At 53.2% G+C, this 22,939-nt stretch overlaps 1 protein-coding gene across 3 annotated transcripts in view; it reads left to right on the forward strand.

Moving 5' to 3' along the window:
- The window catches only part of TMEM184B (transmembrane protein 184B), a 50,265-nt gene that overhangs the window by 18,899 nt on the left and 8,427 nt on the right, over window positions 1-22,939 (forward strand). For all 3 annotated transcript variants that reach the window (XM_070371589.1, XM_070371591.1, XM_070371590.1), the window contains exons 2-5: window positions 6,563-6,812; window positions 8,340-8,505; window positions 20,107-20,197; window positions 20,694-20,769. In XM_070371589.1, coding sequence (XP_070227690.1) covers window positions 6,621-6,812; window positions 8,340-8,505; window positions 20,107-20,197; window positions 20,694-20,769 — 525 coding nt within the window. In that variant the 5' untranslated portion in view covers window positions 6,563-6,620. The remainder of the gene's footprint in view (window positions 1-6,562; window positions 6,813-8,339; window positions 8,506-20,106; window positions 20,198-20,693; window positions 20,770-22,939) is intronic.

Consider the following 22,939-nt stretch of genomic DNA (forward strand, 5'->3'; position numbering starts at 1 on the left):
TTTGCAGTTTTCACGTGTAGTCTCATGTAGCCACCACCACTGCAAGATACAAAGTGTCGCTCCGCCTGGAGGGACCTCCCGAGTTTCCCTCTGTGTATATGTGCGCCCACTTTCCTTGTGCCTTGGCCAACCACTGAGCTGTTCTCCATCTCTATAGATTTGTGGTCTTGAGTATGTTATATAAACGGAACCAGGCAGTATGTGATATTTTGAGACTGGCTGTTTTCACCAAACAGTACCTCGGGATCTGTTTAGACTCCCGCCTGTGTCAATAGTTTGCTCCTCTTTGTCGCTGAGTGGCGAACCACGGTCTGGATGCACCAAAAGTTTAACCTTTCACCTGTAGAAGGATATCTGGATTGTTTCCATGTTTCCATGACAGTTACAAAGGCAGCTGCTGCAAACATTTCGTGTATAGGTTTTTGTGTTAATGTACGTTTTCATTTCTCTAGGATAAATGTCTAAGAGTGATTACTGAGTTGTATGGTAAGTGCGTGTTAGTTTTGTAAGAAACTGCCAGACTCTCTTCCAGAGCAGCTCTACCTTCTCATACTGCCTCCAGGAATGTGTGTGTGAGCCAGTTTCTTTGCATCCTCACCTACGTTTGATGTCGCTATTTCGTATTTATATGCGGGTAGTGATACTTCGTTGTGGTTTTAGTTTGCATTTTCCTAATTGCTAATGTTGAACAGCCATTTACATGTTGGCCATGCTACTTGTGTGAAGTGTCTGTTTGTATCTTCTGTGAATTTTCTGACTGAATTGTTTGGGTTGTTTTTTTTTTTTTTTTTCTTTTTACTGTTGAGCTTTGAGCATTCTTGCTATATTTTATATTCCAGATGCTGGTTATTTGTTGGATACGTGGCTCAAAGATATTTTCTTCCGCTCTGTGGCTTGCCTTTTCATGCTGTTCACATAATCACAGCATGAAAGTTTTTACTTTTGGTGACGTCCAGTCAGTTTTTCCTTTTAGAGGGTCATGCTTTTGGTGTTAAGTCTAAGAACGCTGCACCTAGCCCTGTGTTTGAAAGATTTCCTCCTGTGTCTTCTAAAAGGTTTGTAGTCTTATGTTTTGCATTTTTAAAAATGATTTATTATTTTATTTTTGACCGTGCTGAATTTTTGTTGCTTCTCACATGGGCTTTCTGTAGTCAAGGGGAGTGGGGGCTACTGTTTGTGGAGGTGCCCGGGCCTCTCCTTGTGTTTTCCTTGTGGAGCACGAACTCCAGGTGTACACACGTCAGTAGTTGCCCTTGGTCTCTAGAGTAAGGCTAGTTGTGGTGCGTGGGCTTAGTTGCTCTGTGGCATATGGGGTCTTCCTGGACAAGGGATCGAACCCATGCCCCCTGCATTGGCAGGCAGATTCCTATCCACTGAGACACCGGCTAAGTCCCTACATTTTGCATTTAAATCTGTGATCATGGTGTAGAGTTTAGGTTAAGGTTCTTTTCTTTTTTTTTTTTTCGTCTCTGGATATCCAGTTGTTCTAGCTAGTACTATTTATTGAAATGATTATTCTTCCTCCACTGATAAACACTTTTATTTTTGCAAAGCTACTGTGCACCGAAAGTGGGCTTCCAAAGTGGCTCAGCAGTGAAGAACCCACCTGCCAATACAGAAGATGCAGGTTCGATCCCTGCATTGGGAAGATGCCCTGGAGGAGGAAATGGCAATCCATACCCGTATTCCTGCCTGGAGAATCCCATGGACAGAAGAGCCTGGTGGTCTATGGTCCATAGGGTCACAAAGAGTTGGACCTGACTGGAGCGACTTAGCACACGCGCCTAACAAAATCGGCAGGAATTCTCGTGTGCTATCTATTTCAAAGATGTCTTCTTCTATTTTTAATTTATTTTTTATTTCTGTTAACTTCTTATTTTATGTTGGAGTATAACTAATTAACAATGTTGTGATAGTTTCAGGTGGACATCAAAGGGACTCTGTCATACATACACACGTATCCGTAAAGATATCTTTTTACATCACTGGTTTGTTAACAGAAACTCAACAAAGTCCACACGTTGCATTTAGTTGTAATGTCTCCTTGGCCTCTTGTTCTATTACTGCCCCTCAGCCACCTTTGTTTATAAGCCATTGATTCCTGGGAGAAACCAGGTCCTTCGTCCTGTAGATGCTCCCACGGTCTGGCTCTGCTGCTGCTTCTTCATGGTATCATTTCATCTGTTGTGCTCCCCTCTGTATCTCCTGATAGTGGTGGTTAGTTCTAGGGACTTGCTTTGATTCCAGTTCACTTTTGGGGTGAGGGTCCTTCCTAGATGATGTCGTGTGTGCCCTGCGTACCCCATGCCCCTCTTCAGTGATGTTGACCTTGACTGTGGCCTGTTCCATCCCTTATCAGATTCCCCGTAGCCTCACCCAGTGGTTTTATCAGCCACTGATCCATATCTGTGTCCATGGTTTGTATTCGGAGTTGCAAAATAGTCATTTTTTGGTTGCATTCTGTCTCCCTTTACTAACGGGACTTGTGTAAAGTGGAAACTCCCCCGACAATGATGTCGTTACCCTCAAATATTATAGATGAAGCAACTGAAGCTCTGAGACATGAAGTCGAGCTTGCAGGTGGTGGAGTCCAGTAGGAACTCGGCTTGGTGACCTCACAGCTGGAGCTTGGGTGTGCTCCTTGGAGCTCTGCCCAAAGCCCCTGCCACTTTGAAGCCTTTCCCGACCCCTCTCCCCAGCCTTTGCCAAGGCGGTTGGCGCTGCCTCGGGGCTCCCTGGGTAGTGGGCACTCCCTTGTGCAGTGTGGTGGGGGCAGGCCTCCAGGTCCCCCAGTCACGTAGAGCAGGCGTGTAGAGGAGCCGTGAGTCCTTGAACCTGCTCTTCCATGCCCAGCACAGTGTCCAGAGGCCTCAGGTCGTGTTTGCTGGAAAGATGACTCCAGTGTCTCCCCCTCAGGCTCTCTACATGACCCTGGCAGTTTAATTTCAGTCGATTAAGAACATACAGGGCACCTGCCAGAGCTGAGGTTCTGAGCTCCATCTGTGTGTCTGCCTCCCTCTGGTGTGTGTGGGCTGTGTGGAGAAAAGGCAGCTATTGGGGTCCTTTCCCCTGGGGAGCAAAACCCCCCTCTTCTCCCAGTTCTGAGGTGTCACCAGGCCAGGATCCTGCTCGCTTGTGGGGTCCAGGCAGGCAGAGATCCTTTCCAGGAAGGTGCCTGTCCCATGTGTGAAAGGATGGGACCCAGTGCCCGCCCCCTGCTGCCAGCGCTCACACTCTGTGAAGTTTGCGGGGTTTAGCGCCATGAGCTGCCCAGGGTCCCAGAAGCAGGGCGACCCCTGAGAGCCACCTTCACTTGCCTCTCTCGGTGCTGGGGACCCTGCCCCTGTAAGTCAGAACACTGCCTGAAGTATTTGGGGTTTATTACGAAAATCCTAGAGTTATTTGGTGGTACGCCCAGAAGTATTTTGGGGGTTATTATGAAAGTCCTCGAGTTGTTTGGTGGTACCCCCGGAAGCTGTAAAAACCCAGTTTCACATTGTTCTCCTCATCTCTGAGATGCAGACAGTCCTACTTACTTCAGAGTTGCTCTGAGAAAAGGCATGAGATCATGTTGGGGGAAATGGTTTGTAAACAGCGAGGGCCGCCTGAGAACGAAGTCAGTGGTCTGTAAATCACGGGGCCCCAGCACGAGACATGGTCAGAAACGTGGCCAGCATGGCTCAGGCCGCAGGAGCGCCCGCTGAGGCCGCAGCTTCCTCTCCTGGGAAGTACCTCCCTCCCCTTCCTGCTAGAGTCAGGGCCCTGGTGAGACGGCCGTGACCCCCATCCTGGAAGGGGGCTCTGGAGCCCGCAGTGGCAGCTCATCCACGGCCCCCCATTGGTAGATAGTAGGCATCTGGAACATATTCTACTGAAGTCCTGGGTCTGATTTGGGGGCAAGTCACTCACCCTCTGAGTGGACTTCTTGGGAACTAGATGACCTACATAAGGAGAGCACTCAAGGGAGAGGAAGCAAAGCCCAGCAGGAAACCAGCCACACTGAATAGATGCCCTAGTGGGTCACCCCTTAGCGGGGCCAGAGCTCAGCGGTTACCCCGTCTCAGGAGGTCTATGCACAGTCCCGTCAGCACCGCTGTTAGTTGAGGGCAAAACAGCCTTTGACACACCCAGCCCTTGCTCAGAAGGGGAAGATGGAAGCGTGTCTGTACTTCCTGAACCCCCCCTTCCCGTTTCCTTGTGTTTGTTCATTTAATTTGGGATGACAGACAAAGATGATGATTTACAATCCAAATCTTCTCTTTTAGGAAATACTTCTGGCACTGGTTTTCAGTGTTGCAACCATACTTCCAGGAGCTATTCTGAGACTTGTCACCGTGTCTCTTTTTCAAAGCGCCACCAGTCTTTATATAGACACCTTCAATTTTGAGTTTCTTTATATAGATGCCTTCTCCACTTTTGAGTTTTTAATCGAGATTCTTCTCTCGGTTGGTGCGTTAGAGATTGTTTATTTTTACAGGAAAATAAAAACATAGGGGGCTCTTCCAGGGTAAAAACATATAGCTAAGAGCAGACGTGACTCAGACGGGGGCCGAGGGGTGGGGAGATGTGGGCAAGAATTCTCTTCTTCATCTCGGGGTCAGGATCCACCCTGGGAAGGCCCCAGGAAGCCTCAGACGGGGAGGGCTCTGGGAGAGGTCATCTGGGCTGACTGCAGGGTTCAGGCTGAGATGGTTGGGTGTGGGGGATTGGCCGTTTTCTGGGTCGGGCAGTGGAGACCCTCTGGGGTCCACTGAGCCTGTGCAGACACACAGCTGGTCGTGGTGGAGCTAAGATTTGAGCCTCAGCCAGGGCTCTTTCCGCTCTCACCTTCGTATCTGTTTGCATCAGTGGTTGGACGGTCACCTGGTCCGTTGCAGGTTAGTCTGGGGCCTTTGCTGCATGGAGGCTCCGTGACCCCAGGATGGCATTGTCCAACCTGTCAACAGGTGGCAGCGCTGAGAGGGACTCCCGTCAGGGCCGTGGGTCTCGGCGAGTCTGTGGAGGGGAGTGACCGCTCCTCCTAGAGCTTTCCAGGTGCTTCTGATGGAATGGCTTCACTCTTTGAGAGTGGTGCCAGCCCCCAGCCTGGCATTGGTCCTTGTTTGTAAACTTGCCAGGAGAACTGTAACAACAGTTCTTCCTGTAATATATGGTTTCCTTCCAGCGTGAAACTATTAATTTGTTACCCCAGGTACTGAAGTTGCTACCAGGAAGTGTGGGGCCGACATGGCAGCCCACGTGGGGTAACTGCCCGGGACGCTGGAGTGCCATCCTGTGCCCCACCCACCCCGTCTTTACTTTCCCCACCCAGAATCTTCCTTTATGTCAGCTGTCTCGACCCTATTCTTTGCTTCTCTCTGACGTACCTCAAATTCCTTTTGAAATAAGGAGTGGAAATCGATGGATGATAAAATAAACATTATAAATGGTCTTGGTGCTAAGCTTGCTGCTGGGGATTCCGAGATGGAAAAGTGGTCTTGCCTTGGAGAGTGGGTGGACTTAGGAGGGTAAATGCAAGCAAATGACAGCAGTAGCACGTGTCACGTAGGGCAGCAAAGGCGGGTGAAATGCACGGAAGTACCTAAATGGGGAAAGTGATCAGGGCAGGCTTTTAGGACGAGTGGTCCGTGAGCTAAATTAAAAGGTGAGCAGTTTGCAGGTGGGGAAGGGCCACAAAATCTCCAGCACAACACAGCTGGTTGGTGAGGACCAAGTGTCAGCGTTAGGGAAACTGGGGAGAAATGGCAGAGGAAATACACCTGCCGTTAGAGGGGGTGCCTCAGGGCTAGAGTGACCCTGCTAGACCCGAAGTGTAGAGATGGGCGGGGCCCGCAGACAGTCACCGAACACCAGCTGCGTGTGTGCCCGCGCTGTTCCAAGGGCCGGAGATCCAGTCCTGAGCAGAGCAGGGCCCCTGCACTCAGGGAGCTAGTGTCTGGTGTGGGAGACAGACAGTTAACACGTGAGTGATGTACAGTTTGTCAGCTGGAGCCAGGTGGTAATGCGTGCTCTGGAGAGAAAGCGAAGAGGTCCAAAGCACTGGGATGAGGGTGGTCATATTTGAATGGGTGGTCAGGGCAGAGACCTACAGGGTGTGTGGGAGCTGCTGTGTGGGGGGACAGAGGCTGTGCAAAGGCCCTGTGGCAGGAGCAGGCATGGCATGTTGGAGCCGCAGGAGGCTAGTGTGGCTGGAATGGAGGATCATGATGGGAATAGACATGAGATCAGAGAGTGTCGAGGGCCCATCAGGCAGTCTGTGGGCCTCTGTAAGGACAGCAGCTTGTAGTCTGATGGAGACAGGAGCCATTGGAGGGTTTTGAGCAGAGGAAGGGCTCAATCTGACCGATGTCTTAGAAGGTTCACTCGCTGCTCTGTGTGGATGGCGGGGCCAAGGAAGAGGCAGAGAGATTGGTCAGGAGCCTGTTCCATTAATCCAGGGACTGGAGTGAGGCATGGTCAGGGTCTGGTTACATTCTGAAGGGAGATATACAGCCTAGAAGGTTCTTTCTGGTGCTGCTGCTGACACTGGAAGGAGGCTAACATTGTGGTTCCCTGTTTCTAGGCCAGCTCGTCGTTTATTCTGAGGCTTTCTCTCAGGAAGCCCCCTGCTGCCGGGCACCATGACCGTGAGGGGGGCCGCGCTGGCCCCGGATCCAGCGTCGCCCACCACGGCAGCAGCCTCGCCCAGCATCTCCGTGATCCCCGAGGGCAGCCCCACGGCCATGGAGCAGCCCGTGTTCCTGATGACAACCGCTGCTCAGGCCATCTCTGGCTTCTTCGTTTGGACAGCCCTGCTCATCACCTGCCACCAGGTACCCAGGCCAGGCGAGCCAGCAAGCCCCAGCCCTCCGGGGGTAGGGGGGCAGTGGTCCCGAGAGGTTTCTCATCCAACATAGTGTTAGTTAGGCCAGGCCAGGCTACACTACAGTAACAAATAAGCCCAGAATCTCAGAGGCTTCCCTGGGGGAGTCAGGTTCTCGCTTAGCCAGCCCAGTGCCGGTCAGTTTCCATTCTGTGGCGCCAGCATCTTACAGTTGCAAGACACCATCTGTCTGACAACTGCAGGGAGGGGTGTGTGTAGAAGGTACTCTGAATATTTAACTTTCTCAACCAGAAAAGGCCCACCTTCTGTGGGCCAGAACTGGTCACGTGTCCAGCCCAAGCTATAGGGGAGCCTGGGAACTGTGTACAGAGTAGCAGTGACCCCTTTGCAGATGAGAAAGTTGAGACCCAGAGAGGAAAGAAGGAGGGGACACTAGCCTAGTCACATACAAGTTGGTGGCAGAGCTGGGACAGAAGTCAAGTTCCGCATCCCCTGGGCTCGCCATCCCAGGGGACGCTGCCATGGGCTGTGACGTGCCTTGGCTGCCCAAGGAAGAAGGTTTGAAGGCTGCTCCGTGAAGAGGGAGGCTGAGCCCGTTCCAGTTCCAGGGTTCCCCGCCCCTCCTAGAACCCGATTGCTTCCCAGGCGGCTAGCTCACAGCAGATGGGAAACGCTTCGTCTTCCTCCTCCCGAGCACAGGGCTTGGCTGGGCCAAGCGTGAAGTCATGGGAGCTGGGACAAGGGAGACTCTGGCTGCTGGGACTGCTGCATCGTGGTTAGAGCCGTTCTTGGCATTTGTGTGCAGCTTTTATTTTTTCTCCTGCTTTCTAAAAACTGCATTGCCTTCTCCCAACTTGCCAGCGAGGCCGGCAGCGCTGCCCCTGTTCAACAGATGGGAAAGTGAGACCCAGAATGAGGCTGTTGCTGCAGCCACTCAGCCAGAAAGGACTTCCACCTTCTGTGGAAGGGAGGGTCCCGTCTGTCCCGCCCTCTGCACCATAAGTTAGTTAAGCAACAGGGCAGGGTGGGCCACCACCTGAACACCTGTTTGTTAGCTCCATGCCCCAAGGGCAAGTGTTTAGAAAGTCCTGGAGGTGGAGGGACAGTACATGCATGTCAATCGACTCCTGCATCAGGCACCTGGTTCCCAAACCCAGACATGCACACATCCTGGTCCCCAGGGAGCATGTCATTGCTGTGGATCCCAGCTCATCCCTGACTGATTTGCATAATCTTGGGGGTGACCTCGTGGCCCTGGGTCTGCAAGGCAGCCTGGGCACCACCGCATGCAGCTTGCGGGCTTCACGCACCCCTTGGTCGGACGCTTACAACAGCCTCACCCGGGAAGTGTATGTCATCACAGTGGAGAGAGAAGGACGCTGAGGCTCAGGGCTGAGTTATGTGGTGGTCCCTGTGCTAGTTGAGGGCAGAGCCGGACGCGGGCAGGCTCCTCCTCCCGTGGGGTGGGCGGGCCGTGGGCCCTGGGGCTCCGGCTGACCGGCCCCCTCCCCCGCAGATCTACATGCACCTGCGCTGCTACAGCTGCCCCAACGAGCAGCGCTACATCGTGCGCATCCTCTTCATCGTGCCCATCTACGCCTTCGACTCCTGGCTCAGCCTCCTTTTCTTCACCAACGACCAGTACTACGTGTACTTCGGCACCGTGCGTGACTGCTACGAGGGTGAGGACGGCTTGGGCGGCAGCCAGAGGCTGTGGGGGGGCTGGGAGCTGTGCACCCCCACTTTGTCTGGGGGCTAGAAGACCCTCTTCTCGGCTTCCTTCTGGAGGGGCCACCTGTCCCTTCTTGAACCCCTTCAGGGTTTTCCATCCCTAGGTTTTCAGGTCCCAGCACACGTGTAACCAGGTGTCACCTGCTGAGACGCTTCACAACGTGGCCCCCAAACACCTGCACAGACACCCAGGATCAGGGCTCCTTTCTCAGTGCCGGCATCTCTGGTGGGGATGGGGGCAGCAAATAAGTGGCTCATTGGTAGACAGAAAGGCCTTCCTTTCTGTGGAAGGGAGGGTCCTGTCTGTCCTGCCCTCTGCACCATAAGTTAGTTAAGGGACAGGGCGGGGTGGGCCACCTGTGTTTTAGCTCCACAGCCCAGGGGCAGGTGTTTAGAAAGTCGTGGAGGTGGAGGGACAGTACATGCATGTTAATCGACTCCTGCATCAGGCACCTGGTTCCCAAACCCAGGGAGCGTGTCATCACTGTGGATCCTAGCTCATCCCTGACTGATTTGCATAATCTTGGGGGTGACCTCATGGCCCCGGGTCTGCGAGGCAGCCCGGGCACCACCACACACAGCCTTCACGCACCCCTGTACCACGAGGTACAGGTGGGTAAGGGGCTTGTCCAAGGTGTATTGTAAGGTAGTGTAGTGGCAGGGCTAGGCCTCCCTCCCTGTGTGTCTTAATCCTGAGGGCTTTGTCCCAGGAGGAGCTCGCTGCCTTTCAGGGGGCAGTTCTCATGTGTGGTGTGGACATGTCACTTGCTCTTGTGCCGAGCTCCAAGCACCCAGCCAGGCCCCATGCTGGGCTCCAGGCAGGACAGCCCTCACCCCGCCTGCCGTCCAGGAATCTGTGCAGCCTAAACAGTCAGCACAAGGAGACAGGGTGCTCTCTCCCAGTGGCCCTGGCTAGGGTTGGGGTGGCGGTGGGGCAGGAATCAGGGTCTTAGAGATGAGTTGGCATCTGCCAGGCAGTGGCATGGATGAGCATTCATTCCGGGCAGAGAGGAATCTCAGTGTGCCAGTTTGGGGGTGCTGGAAGCTGTGGGGGGAGTGGGGGGCCAGCCATGGCCAGAGGAGAGGCCAGTGGCTGGAGGCGATGGACCTGGGAGGCAGGGATGGGGACATACACAGCTTTGGGGGCATAGAAGGAAACAGAGGCTTTCTTTTTTACTGGTGATACACAAGAATATGACATGACTGGAAATTGCAGTTTAGAAAATCTCCAGGTGCTGAGTGGGTGAAGGAAGGGGAGGCCAGAGACCCCAGGACAGGTCGCAGGCCAGCGATGCTTCTGCCTGTCCCCAGGCAGGCCAGTAGGGAGAGGAAGGAGGACCCTTGAACTCAAGATCCCTGCTCTGACGCCCACCCTCCTCAATGGTTCTATGCTTTCCTGTCTCCTCCCCGTACCTGCGCCGATGGTTTCGGGTAGAATGACCAAACATGGTTTTCCTTATGCCGAGGCTCTGACCACGACTAGTTATCTGCTTCCCAGACCCCGGGGCAGGGGAGCGCTTTGCCCTGGCCCTGGATATTGGAGTGCAGCATGCTTGGCCCCAAAGAAGCTAGAGTCTCCTCTCATCTCACTTTGAACCTGTGTATCCCTGAAGACTCGCAGGGTGCAGGAAGTGGCCTTTGAACTTGAGAAAGAATGCAGGCACCGGGTGGGCCCCGCCGGCCCTGCAGCACCGCCGGCCTCCTTTCCCACCCAGCACAGCACATCTGTTTTCCCAGTACCAGCAGAGCTCTTTCATCTTGACTCCAGCATCCCCTCAGAAAGGCCTTCCCGTGGCTCTGGCTCCCAGCCCCTGTTGCAGTTAAGCATGGACAGCGTGTGAGCCTGGACTGTCAGCTCCACGAGAGTAGACACGGGCGGAGAGCCCGGGTGATAGAGCCAGCAGGTGAGAGGTGCTCATGCCATCTGTATTTTTTGAACGAATAAGAAGCACAGAGTCTTCTACTGCAGGGGGTGCAGGTTCGATCCCTGGATGGGGAACTAATAAGAACGTGTGTGCAGCTTGGCACAGCCAAAACAAGAAAAGACTTTATTAAACACCTGCTACGCGCCTTGCAGTCGCCCACATGACTGCCTCGCTGAGTCCCCAGGCTGGAGTCCCTGCCCGGCTCCGTCAGGGGAGAACGTGGCAGCTGGGCGGGGACCCTAGAGCCTCATGTTCCTGGAAGCGGTGGATCCCCAGGGAAACCGCTGGGCACCTAGGCAGTGGTAAAGCCTGGGGCCGGGGACGGTGGGCTCCCTTTTCTGTTCAGCTGCCAGCCTTGCCATGGTGCCCAGGAGCAGCCTCTGCCCACTGGTTTCTTTGGAAGCAAAAAGCACTTCCCTACTGGGGGCCTGGGGTGGGGCTATCCTGTGTGATGGGGGGACAAGTATAGGCTCCCTTCTCTCCAGGGCCCTGAAGACTGGGGCTCACAGCAGAAGTGGGGACCACCCGGGGCCTCCAGCCCATCTCACTCTGGGCCCCGGAGCCGGCAGCAGATGGTCGGCAGCTACTCCATCCCAGAACCCTTTTGTTCAGGTCCAGCCCGTCCCATCCTTCCAGCCACACGAAGGTCCTCACAGGAAGCCGGCTGCCCTACGAAGCACATCTCCTAGCAACGCTATTATCCGCTTGGCCTCTCCGAAGGAGTTTACAAACAGCGCAGCAGCTGCCGTGGAGTTCAGGCTGCCCCCCGAGTCCACCAGCTCGCAGTGTCTGAGTCAGTGGGCTGAGCCCTGGCCTGGCCTTTTCCGCACCTCCCTCTTGCTGCTCTTATCTGCAGCTGCCCGCAGGAGCCGCCCCCACAGAGTTGGTGATGGGGCGTGTCTCTTAAAATTCAAAAAGAACCGCCCCCCTTCACCTTCGTTCTCCCTCCCACCCTCCCCCCCAAAACTCGGGAAGGGACACAAATCGACTGGGCTGGGGGCCTCTTATTTCAGATAGAACCTGCCCGTTGTGTAGGCCGGCTCAGAGCCAGACTCTTTGTCGGGCCTCTTCGAGACATCTGCTTTTTTTTTTTGAACAAAATTAAAACAACTGAAATTTTACTGTTATTGAAGTAATATATGCCCTTGGTTGAAACAAAACTCCTTCTTACTCTCAAAGTCATCCCACTTTCAACCTTTAAACTGGTTTCATTTGCTCGAGTGACCTAAAAATAGGCTTTTACTGTTATTTCTTAGCTTTTTAGTTTTATGTAGGGTTACGTAGTGACTTCCTGCTGTGGAAGGCTTTTTGTTTTGGTTTTGGGGTTTTGTTTTTGGTCACGCCGTGCAGCATGTGGGATCTTAGTTCCCCAGCCAGGCATTGAACCCATTCCCCCTGCAGTGGAAGTGCAGAGTCTTAACCACTGGACTGCCTGGGAAGTCCAAGGAAGGCTTTGAGCTAGGTATCTTATCTCCAGCTACAGCACACACACACACACGTTTTCTTTCCTTCCTCTCTTTAATGTGATCGTATCCTGATTTTTCTTAGTCTGTATGCAGTGTGAGGATTATACATCTGTAACTGTTGTTCAGGGCTCAGCCTTACAGTGACCCAAGATGACATTTCCTTCTTCAGCTTTGTTTTCCCTCTGGTTACTACTTGTCTGCCTCTTTGGCTTGCTGTTTTGTGTTTCTTATCATTAATTTATCCCGCCAGCACTTTAGTTGAATAAAACAGGAAGCCCTCCTGTCAGTCTCGTAGCTCCGGGTGTTCCAGGCGGAGATCCTCCTGGAGCCCCGCCCTCCTTGCTCCCATCTGGACTGGTTGTCCTCCACGCCTCTTACTTTTCAGCTGTGGTCCTGGGTTTTTCCTTCACCATCAGTCCAGGAATCCTGCCGTCTTTCCTGTCCTGAACCGCCTGTTCCCTGGGTGCTGTCTTTTCTGCATTTGAGGTTTGCCCTTTTTGGTGAGCACACATCTTCCAGGGGCTTCCTGAGAAGACAGGTTGCATGGGAGTTCTGTTTTCTGAAATCTGAACATTATCTGCAAGTATCTTTATTATAATGTTTAAGTTTGTTGGTGTTTGGTGGGAATATGATTTCTGAATTGAAAATCATTCTCCCTCTGAATTTTGAAGGTGTGTTTTTAACTGTCTCTTAGCTTCCAGTGTCGTTTTTGGAAAGTCTGCTGGATCCTTAATGCTTATATGTAACTCTTTTTTTTTTTTTTCTCCTAGCTTTTTAGGATCTTGCCTTTATCCCCGTTGTTCTGAAATCTCACAAGAGATGGGGTGTTCATTGTGCAGGGCATCTGGTGGGCTCTTTCAGTATGGCTACAACTCATGGTCCTAAGGTTCTGGGAAATTTTCCTGAATGTTTCTTTGATAATTCCTTCCCCTCCACTTTATCATCCCTTTCTGGAGTAAGTTAAGTAGGACATTGCACTTTTGGATTGAGCCTCAAATTTCCTTTACAGTTTCTTGGCATTTTCCATCTCTTTCTTTGTTCCGCTTTCTAGGAATTTTTCTGATTATGTTTTAAATCTTTACCTTTGAGCTTTCTGTTGAAGGTTTTATTTCCTTTATCACGTTGTAAAATGTCAGGAGCTCTCCCCTGCTCTTTTTCCCTTGTTCCTGGTTTTGTTCTTCTCTCTCTGGGGATGCTAAGTACATTTTTCTTCTATTCCTCACATTATCTCTGTCTCTTGAGTTTCTTCCATTTGATTGCGCACTTTGCTCTTTGACCTTTGAATAAGAAGCTTTCCTCAAATGTCTGGTGTTCTTGGTTTTTTTGTTTTTGTTTTTTTAATATATTTGAGAATGGGGCTTGGGCTTTTCAGGTGGCACAGTGGTATAGAATCTGCCTCCCAGTGTGGGAGATGCAAGAGACGTGGGTTCAAACCCTGAGTCAGGAAGATCCCCTGAGTCAGGAAATGGCAACCCACTCCAGTATTCTGTCTTGGGAAATCCCAGGTGCAGAGGAGCCTGGCAGGCTACAGTCTGTAGGGTTGCAAAGAGTCAGACATGACTGAGCACACACATAAGTAAAGGAAATACCAAGTACACGCTGGAGCCCAAAGTAAGAAATCTAAAACGGTGGAAAAGAAGAATGGGTTTTAAAACTGCTGGGCCTTGTCCCAGTTGGGTGGAGGATGTGGATAGGACATTTCCTCTGCCTTTTATTTACTTTTTTCTTTTGCTGCAGCATATGGGATCTTATTTCCCTGACCAGTGATTGAACCCACACCTCCAGTAGTAGAAGTGGGGCATCTTAAGCACTGGACCACCAGGGAGGTTGCTCCTCTGCTGTTTGCTTGCAGTGATGGGGTAGACAGTATATGAAGGCTCCTTGATTCTGGGCCTGTTTCCCCAGAGAATAATGTTCTCATCGCCTTCTAGGAGGACGAAGCTGAGGGGCTGAGCTATAGCTGGGAAAGGGCCCTGGACATCTTCCCTTCGTGTTCAGACTTCCCGTCTATATTTTCTGCAAGTCTCTTCATTGCTGCCCTTAGCTGGGCCAAGTTCTGTGAGGGCAGAACCATCTCAACTGTCTCGAAAGGAAAAAGCCAAGAGCACCACGTGGAGACTTGTAGCCGGTGTTCCCGTCTGTACCCACAGCCATCAGAGCTGCCTGGCGTGCCTGGTTACACAGGTTCCTGGGGTTCTTACTGGCTCCTTCCTGTCCCCAAGTCAGTGGCCATGCCACACCTTCCAGAGCTTTTGTGACATCCCTCTGCTTCATGGCGCCTGCTGCTTCTGGGGCCATGTCCTTGCCTTTGAAGGTCTATAGCTTTCCCCCCAATTCCTTCTCACTTCAGGGCCATTTCAGGGGAGAATGGAGGTAAACCCTGTGAATTGGAGCTAGTGATTCCATTATCTAGGGAGAAATGGATGCTTGCCCAGTGCCCCTAATGGAAGTGTTAGTTGCTCAGTCGTGTTCGATTCTCCGTGACTCCATGGACTGTAGTCCACCAGGCTCCTCTGTCCATAGAATTTTCCAGGCAAGAACACTGGAGTGGGTTGCCATTCCCTTTTCCGGAGGATCTTCCTGACCCAGGGATTGAACCTGGGTCTCCTGCATTGCAGGTAGATTCTTTACCACTGAGTGTCTACCACCTGGTAAAGACCAGAATTCACAGAGCTGGGAGTGGAGCACCAGGGTGTACAGGTGTACAGGTGTACAGGCAGACGGTGAAGGGGTGGGATCCAGCCCCCTTGCCTGCATTTAGTGTTTGACTGGGGTAGGGGGTCACCCCTAAAGATGACTCTGAGACACCCTGGGGAGTACGGTGGTTGGAGAGGCGCAGGTGGCCGAAGCTCAAATTGGGGAAATGCTTCCATAGCTGCTCTGTGTGGGCACTGTCTTGTTAATAAGGTTTGTGTGGCACTTCACAGTTCACCACATGTGTTTCCAGTACTGTTAGCTCATTCTCTCATCTCAGTTACCTGGTAGAGTATCTGTTATCATCCCCATGTTTCACATGTGAAAAAAAATCCACATAGGCTAAGAAATTTGCCCAAGTTGTGACCTAGAGAGTAACTGCCAAAGGCCAGACTCTGGTCTGGGTCTCTGAGGTCCAGGAATTGCTCTGCGGCCAAGCTTGGGGAAGGAATACAGGACAAGGTTCTTCCTGCAAAAGTGTGAACTCTTGTTAAGGGAAGAGGTGTTACATGCACGAGAGAAACAAAGACTGATGCTTCTTGCACCCAGTTTCCAATTTGGGTTGAACTTGGATTCCTGGATTCTGGTCCAAAGTGAAACTTCTTCCCAGGTGGGGAGAGTGCAGTTGAGGACCACCAGCTTGAGGACCACCAAAGACTCAGCGACCAGTGTGCTGCTGCAGGACTCACGGGGCTGGCAGTGGCCCTTGCTGGTCACGGCTCTGAGACCGCCAGGAATCAAAGAGCTCAACCCATCAGGATAAAGACAGGCAACCAGAAGAAACCAATGAACACAGGGATCGGAGTCAGCTTTTTGGTGGCAAGGAGCAGCAGTGAGCAGGAACAGCAAAGGGCAGAAAAGCCACGAGGGAGGAGGAGCAAGGACCAGTGCAACGGCTCAGAGTTCGGGGTCAGTGCTGAGGGAAGCCCCCACCCGCCTGGCTGTAGCACGTGCATCTGCTATTGTCCATGATGATCAGCAGCCACGGGAAAAGCGGGAAAGAACGTTCGGGTGCCCCCTGTTTGCTAAGCAGTTGAATGTGGTCTTTTGCCTCTGATTGTGTGCATTTGTCTCTAGTTCATTTAAGATTTGGTGTCTAGAATGGAGATGGAAGTTCCAGGTACCTGATTGTCCAGGGTGAGCAAGAAAGAGAGAGAGCCCATTTTTCTCTTATGTTGGATGCTCCTTGTGGGCCCCTGTGGTCACTTGTGTGTCTGGGGTCTCTCCAGGGAACCAGAATGGGAGCTGTGGTCAGAAGCGTGGTCAGGTGAGAACCCCCCACTGTTAATCTTTTTTGCTCTTGTGACGTTCAGAGCTAGCTTATCTCTGTGTTTGTTCCCTGGCTGTGTGTTGAGCTGTCCATTTTAAACACACATGCTGGAGCGTGGGGGTGGTATTTTGCATAGCTCTGTCATTTCCTAGGAAGGGCATTGATTTGTCCAGATGGTCAGTGGGTCTTGGTGTGGGCTGGTTGAGTCATCTCCAGGAGATTCTGTCTTGTTTCCCTTCTCCAAGATGCATTATCGACTCACTAATGATTCTTTTAACAGAAACCATCAGCAGATTGGGATTTTACAGACTGTCTGGCCCCAGAGCACTGATCAAAGGTCAAAAATCCTGAATTGGGAGAGATGGATGAAGTTTGGTGATCTCACCAGTTGAATGCAGAGCTGCATATGGACAGAGAGCTGGACCACGTAATTCAGGAGCGGGCTGACATATGTTGCGACACAGGAAAGGATGTGAGCTCAGGCACCAAGCTCTTCCCAGAAGTGGATTGCAGGATAGCCTAGTTCGGTGGTTCTGGACAGAGGGGCAGAGGAACCTTGGGCCCTGTGGCCTCTCCCTTGGACTTTGGTGACCGGAAGTCCGATTACCTTGGGGAAGGTGCAGCTTCCCAGCCCGTGAGAGGTTGAGCACCCTGAACGCAGGACTCAGTGAGGGCCGCACCCACAGCCGTCCTCTCTGAGCCTCACCTGGAGCTGTGGCCTGTGTCCATCCATTCGTTTCTTCGTTGCTGATTGAGTGTGGAAGTGCCAAGCCGTTTGATCGCTGTTGGGGGTGGGCCTCGGGTCCTGCCTGCCAGGTGTTCACAGAAGACAGTGGGTAACACTGTGCAGTGTTCACTGCAAGCCCAGCCTCGTAGATAAGGCATCACATTCTCAGCCCTGAGCCCCGTCCTCACCGCAGCCCCCACCCGGAAGGAGCTATTATCCCCGGCTTAGAGATGAGGAAACCGAGGCCCAGAGCACTGAAGAAATTTGCCACACAGCTCCTAGGTGGTGGGACCTAAGTGGTGGGACACGCAGGCAGTCTGGCTCCAGGGTCCATGGCTTGCTGCCCGTTTTACGCTGCCTCTTGTACTTGAAGGAGCAGGCGTATCCACAGAGATTGTGGGGTGTGATATGAGCATGGCGATAAGACAGGGGACCAGCCAAGGACAAGGTGGCGTCGCAGCTGGGTCTGCCTCCGGGATTTAGCAGAGCGACCTGAATGTACCCCCAAGGGGAGGCCTGAGAGATCGTGGCATGACGTGGGGACTCCAGAAGAGGTTTTGTGTGCATCCCGCTCACTTGGCTGTGTACGTAACTACCCCACAACAGGCTCGTGTGAACAGCAGTTTATTTTGTCCATGAATACTGCAGGTCAGGAATTTGGACAGGGCACACCGGGACAGTTTGCCCATGCTCCGTGGGACCTGGGCCTGAGCCGGAGAACTTGAAGGCTCGGGGACGATCACCCGATGTCTGGTTTAGTCACGTTGCTGGCAGTTGATGCTGGTATCAGCTGGGAGCCTGGGTTCCTGCCACATGAGCCTCTTCATGTGGACTCTTCACATGGACCAGTGTGGGCTTCCTCTTGGCATGATGGCCGGGTCTAAGGGCCAGCATCACAAGAGAGGATAAACCAGAAGGAGGCCTTTTCTGGGCTTCCCTGGTGGCTCAGTGGAAAAGATCTGTCTGCCAATGCAGGGGACGTGGCTTTGATCACTGATCTGAGATGATCCCACATGTCTTAGAGCAGCTAAGCCCATGCACCACAACTGTTGAGCCTATGCTCTAGGGCCTGTGTGCTGCAACAGCTGAAGCACATGCACCCTAGAGCCCGTGCTTCCCAACAAAAGAAGCCACCGCAATGAGAAGCCCACGTGCCGCAACTAGAGAGGAGCCCCTGTGCTCACCGCAACTAGAGAAGAGCGTGCACAGCAATGAAGACCCAGCACGGCCAATAAATAAATTTTTTGAAAAGTTATAAAGAAAGAAGGCTTTTCCAACCACAACATCAGATGTCAAAAAGCTTTGCTTCCGCTATGATCTCCCCCGTTCACCCAGATTCGAGAAGAGGGAAGAAAACCCCCATCTCTCAGCAGAGGAGTGTCAGTGTCAGGATGTGGCTGCCTTTGGGAAAATACCATTGACTACAATATAGCTGGACCGATTGGAAGAGACACATCCACTCCTCTTGACCTTATATGGTTTTGGATAAAACCATTTTAGTAGGCTGACATCACATTTGGCTTGATGCTCCTCACCTCCTGCCTTCAGATGCCCAAAGTTCCTGTCCGTGGAAAGTGATCTAGAGGCCAGTGAGTGGAGATTCCCACCACATACAGGGCACTCAGCCTTGTTGGGGGACAGCGGGCCCCCAGGGAAGGTGGGCAGATAAACAGCCATGACCGCCGATGCTGAGGGTGCCAGCCACTCTCCTGAGCACCTTGCATACTCACAGAAACCCCACCACCTCCTAACTTGATAGGAGCTCTTTGTGCCCCTGTTTAACAGATGAGAAAACTGGGCCACAGAGAGGCACCCAGCAGAGCCACATTGCGAACCCTCTGCTGTGTGTCTCTAGGGGGATCGTCACAGCACAGGTGGCCAGTGCTATGGGTCCTGTTTATACAGGGTGCCACCTGGGCCCCTGTTTCCCAGCCCCCGACATGAACCCTTAGTAGGTTAGACCAACTGAGGGGTGTACAGCCCTTTCCAAGTGGCTAAAGGCCAGTTTTACCTACAGACATGTGGCCAGGGTCTGCTGTGCTCCAGTTCCAGGCAGTCAAGCTTCTGTGTTAGTGTATGGCGAGGGCTGGGCCCACGCTAATCCCAGTCAGTGATCACACTCCAGCGGGGAAGGGCTGCCTGGTGTCTGCAAATCAGCAGGTTCCGTGGATGTGGGATGCACGCGTCCCCATGGTGGTGGCCAGGGACTTCTCAGGAAGGGTGATGTCTGACGGTTGGCGGTTCCAGGAGTGCAGAGGGCAGGGCACAGGCAGTGGGACCCCCGAGGGCAGAAGCTCGAAGGGCATAAGACCCTGCCAAGGGGAAGGGGGTGCCTTGTGTTTCTGGGAAGGAAATGTGCGGGCTGTGCAGGGACCAGGCTACCTGCTGAAAGGCCTTGAGCTGAGCCGGGGGCCTGCTCTGGGAGCCTCGAAGGCCTTTCTGCTGCACGCGGACGCGGCGGGTCAGATGAGAAGGGGCCTGCTGGCTGCAGGGCCGCTGGTGCGTCTCCCTAGATCTTCTTACCCCCTGACCCCGCCTTGACCCTCCCCTTGGCCTCACTCCTCTGCCGGACGCCTGTCCTGTTCCCCTGCCCCCGCCCCTGGCCTGCCTCCTGCACCTTTCCTCCACACGTCCTCCTCCTCTCTGTGCCCTGGCTTCTGGCACATCCTGGTACTTCTAGCACCCTGCAGGCAGCAGCCTTCATTTGCTGACCCCTCAGAAGTCCTCTGACCAGGAGACCTATGACAACGTCGTGCTGTATTTATAGCACTCACAGCATACTTCTACTGTGCCCCCGTTGGAGGCTGTTGCAGATTTTGTATCTTTGTGGGCGATGTCGAGCTGTGTCCTGATTCAGAACGCGCTGGCCCAGCTTCCCGAAACATTTGCACTGTATTTTGGGCACCTCTCATACGTTTTGTTGTAGCTTATCGTGCAAAGGCTAAGATGCTGCTACATGCTGATGAATGCATAAGGGTTCTTTCTGTCTCATTCTTGCTGAGAATTTCTCCTGAGATCCTTCTGGAGAATGTTTAATTGTTGCTTGGTCATAAAACTGTGATTTGTAACACAGAAACAGAAAAGTGCATAAAACTAGTAAACAATTATAAGGCCAAAACCCAGAATGTGCACCCTGCCAGCTCTTCAAGCCCCCAGCCTACCTGTCCAGCTCGCCCCTCACAATCCTGCATTTGGTGGTAATCACGTTCTTGCCTTTCTTTAAGGTGAGACCAGCAGCGTCTGTGAACACCGTGGTTTAGCTGGGCCTGAGTTTGATTATACACGTGGAATATCCCCTGTGGGTTCTTACATTCCTGAGGTCCGCCCCCCACCCCTGCCACTTCCAGTCCTCCCCACCTCGTCTCTGTCTGTGACTGTGGTTCATTCACTTTTGTTGCTGTTTAGAATTCCACCATCTGTTTATCCGTTCTGTTGATCTGAGTGGTTTTCTCTGGACTTTGTTTTCACAGCCTTGGTCATCTATAATTTCCTGAGCCTGTGCTATGAATACCTCGGAGGGGAAAGTTCCATCATGTCAGAGATCAGAGGGAAGCCCATCGAGTGAGTAAAAAGTCCCCGGGAGCCTTCCCCACTGCCCTGTTTCCTGGGCCTGACGTTCTCTGAGCCGTCCTGGCATCGGCCAGTCACACAGACCATCTCTGCCTGTGACCTTGACCTACTCTGCCTCTCTTGCACCTCCTGAACAAGGTCATTCACTGGGACTCTGGGGAGGGCCTGCCTGGCTTTCTCCTCATCTCCCTTCCTGTCCTTTACTGTCTGCCTATGTTTTCCCTCTTGCAGTTTTCACATTCAGTGCCTTTCAGGTTGATTTGTTATCCCAAGGGTTCCTGCCGCATATACTGTGTCTCTCCCAGTTCTTGGCCTCAGGCTCAAAGACTGCCCAGGATCTGAGCTTGATCCCCACCCTGGCCTGCTCCACCCCGGCTTGTCAGGGTGTGAAGGAGTGAGGGTGGCCTGCCCCTGCCACTGAGTCCCAGCTTTCCTGAGTCCCAGCTCTTTCTTTGCTCACCAGCCCTTCTCCGCTCGTCTCTTCCAGGTCCAGCTGTATGTATGGCACCTGCTGCCTCTGGGGAAAGACTTACTCCATCGGGTTCCTACGGTTCTGCAAGCAGGTGGGTACCCCCTGCAACTGCCCTGGTCACAAGCTGCAGGCCGGGGACCAGGAGCCTGGGTCTGTGCCCTGGAGCGGCAGCTGCAGGGACCAGGCTACCTCTGATTGACAGAGCAGTAGAGGCAGGCGTCAGGCCAGGAGGACCCTGCTCCCGGCCCGCCAGCAGGGTTCCCATTTCCTGCAAGGCACCCACTCCCCGAGCTGTTAGGGATGCGCGAGCACTGGCAGGGTGTCCTCAGAGGAACATTGGCAGGTACCCCAGGGGTGTCTGATGCAGCCCCCGGGCAGGAAGTGGCCCCAGACGCTTGCTCATTTCATCCAAGTCTTGGTGTGTATGTGTGAGAGTCCGAGGAAGTGCATGGCGATTCTGGAATCTCATTGTGAAAACGTATCAGCTGTGGCTAGAGCCAGGAGGGTTTCTGCATTGAGGAACACGATGGAACAGACCTGCGCAGCCTCTGGTTCTTTCCCCCGTTTCCCGCTTGGCAGGCAGCCCAGCAGCTTCCAGTTTCCAGACCCGCCCTCCCAGTGGTCTCGAGTAGCCTGGGAGGAGGCAGCGTGGTGTTGCGCTCAAGTGCCTGGGTCTGGGTCTCTGACCGTCTGAGTTTGAATTCCAGCCTCTCCTCTTGACTATGTGACTTTGGCTAAATTACGAAACCTCTCTGAGCCTTGGTTTCCTTTTCTCTGAAATGAGCATAATGATACTTAACCTCAAGGGATGGTTTGAGGAACAGATGAAGGAAAGCCCTTACACAGCCCTGCCTCTGAGCCTGCCATCCCTTGCTCAGGAGGGCCTCAGGCACCGTGCCCCGCTGGCAGGACCCCGGCTTCATCTCCACAGGGCCCATCAGCCCGTCCAGCATCGTGCATCATCATCTTGGGAGATGAAACTCACAGCCCATCCCCAGACCTGCTGGAGGCTGGCCTCCCTGCTCCCTCCTGGGCGGGGCTGGGGCACGGCCCCACCCTCAAAGCCCTGCTTGGATGGCCAGTCTCCAGTTCTTCCAGATCTTCCTTCCCTCGGGTGTTTCTAAATTCAAAACCTCCCTGCGGGACCTGCAGGGAAAGAGTTCACACTGTCCTGGCTTCAGGGTGGGGCCTCTGAGAGCCTTTGTTTACTAGTGCTGGCCCAGCTGTGACTCTCTGCCTTCTTCTTGGAGGATCAGATTGTGTACGAAGTGTTGACGCCAGATCACTAGCTTCGTTGCCTTGTCGGAAATTACTCCCCAGCCTTGTGGGCCCAGATGTTCCGCTGCTGGTCCTGGAGGTGGCGGGGACAGGTAGTCAAAGGCGAGAACTAAAGAAACCTCTCACCCTTTGCCCTTGGAGAGAGGACACCGCGGCTTTGTCATCAGGGCCACCGTCTGGGTCTGAATCCTCTGCCGCTTCAGCCAACACCCCCCCATGCTTTGGTTTCCTTATCTGTACCCTGGGGGTGATGACAGACTTACGTCAAGGGGCTGTCCGGAGCACCACATGAGCTGAGCCAGGGCAGCACCAGCGCTTATTTCGGACATGCTGCTGACCCTCCCCAAAGGTGCTGATCCCGCTTCCTCGAGGGGGTGGGGGGCAGCAGGGTTTGTGGGCATCACCCATCTAACCCCACCATGTGTGCCTCTCCTCTTGGCAGCCCTGCAGCTCAGCTCGCCCTGGCCTCCCCTGCAAACCTCACTCGAGCCCCTCTCGGATCAGAAACTTAGGGTTCCACAGGTTACTTTCTCTGCTCTGAGGTCCTTGCCCCATTTGGAACCACAGCAGCTTAGCCTTTGAAAGCTAATCCCACCTCCCCAAGCAGGACTTTGTGGCAGACATTTATTGGGTTTCTAGAGAGTGGTAAATGGCAACCCACTCCAGTGTTCCTGCTTGGAGAATCCCAGGGATGGGGGAGCCAGGTGGGCTGCCGTCTGTGGGGTCGCACAGAGTCAGGCACGACAAGCGACTTAGCAGCAGCAGAGAGTGGTAATGGCACCCCACTCCAGTGCTCTTGCCTGGAAAATCCTATGGACGGAGGAGCCTGGTAGGCTGCAGTCCATGGGGTCGCTAAGAGTCGGACACGACTGAGCGACTTCCCTTTCACTTTTCACTTTCATGCATTGGAGAAGGAAATGGCAACCCACTCCAGTTTTCTTGCCTGGAGAATCCCAGCGATGGGGGAGCCTGGTGGGCTGCCA

The sequence above is a fragment of the Bos mutus genome, chromosome 5 (genome assembly GCF_027580195.1).
Source record: "Bos mutus isolate GX-2022 chromosome 5, NWIPB_WYAK_1.1, whole genome shotgun sequence".
Taxonomy (NCBI): Eukaryota; Metazoa; Chordata; class Mammalia; order Artiodactyla; family Bovidae; genus Bos; species Bos mutus.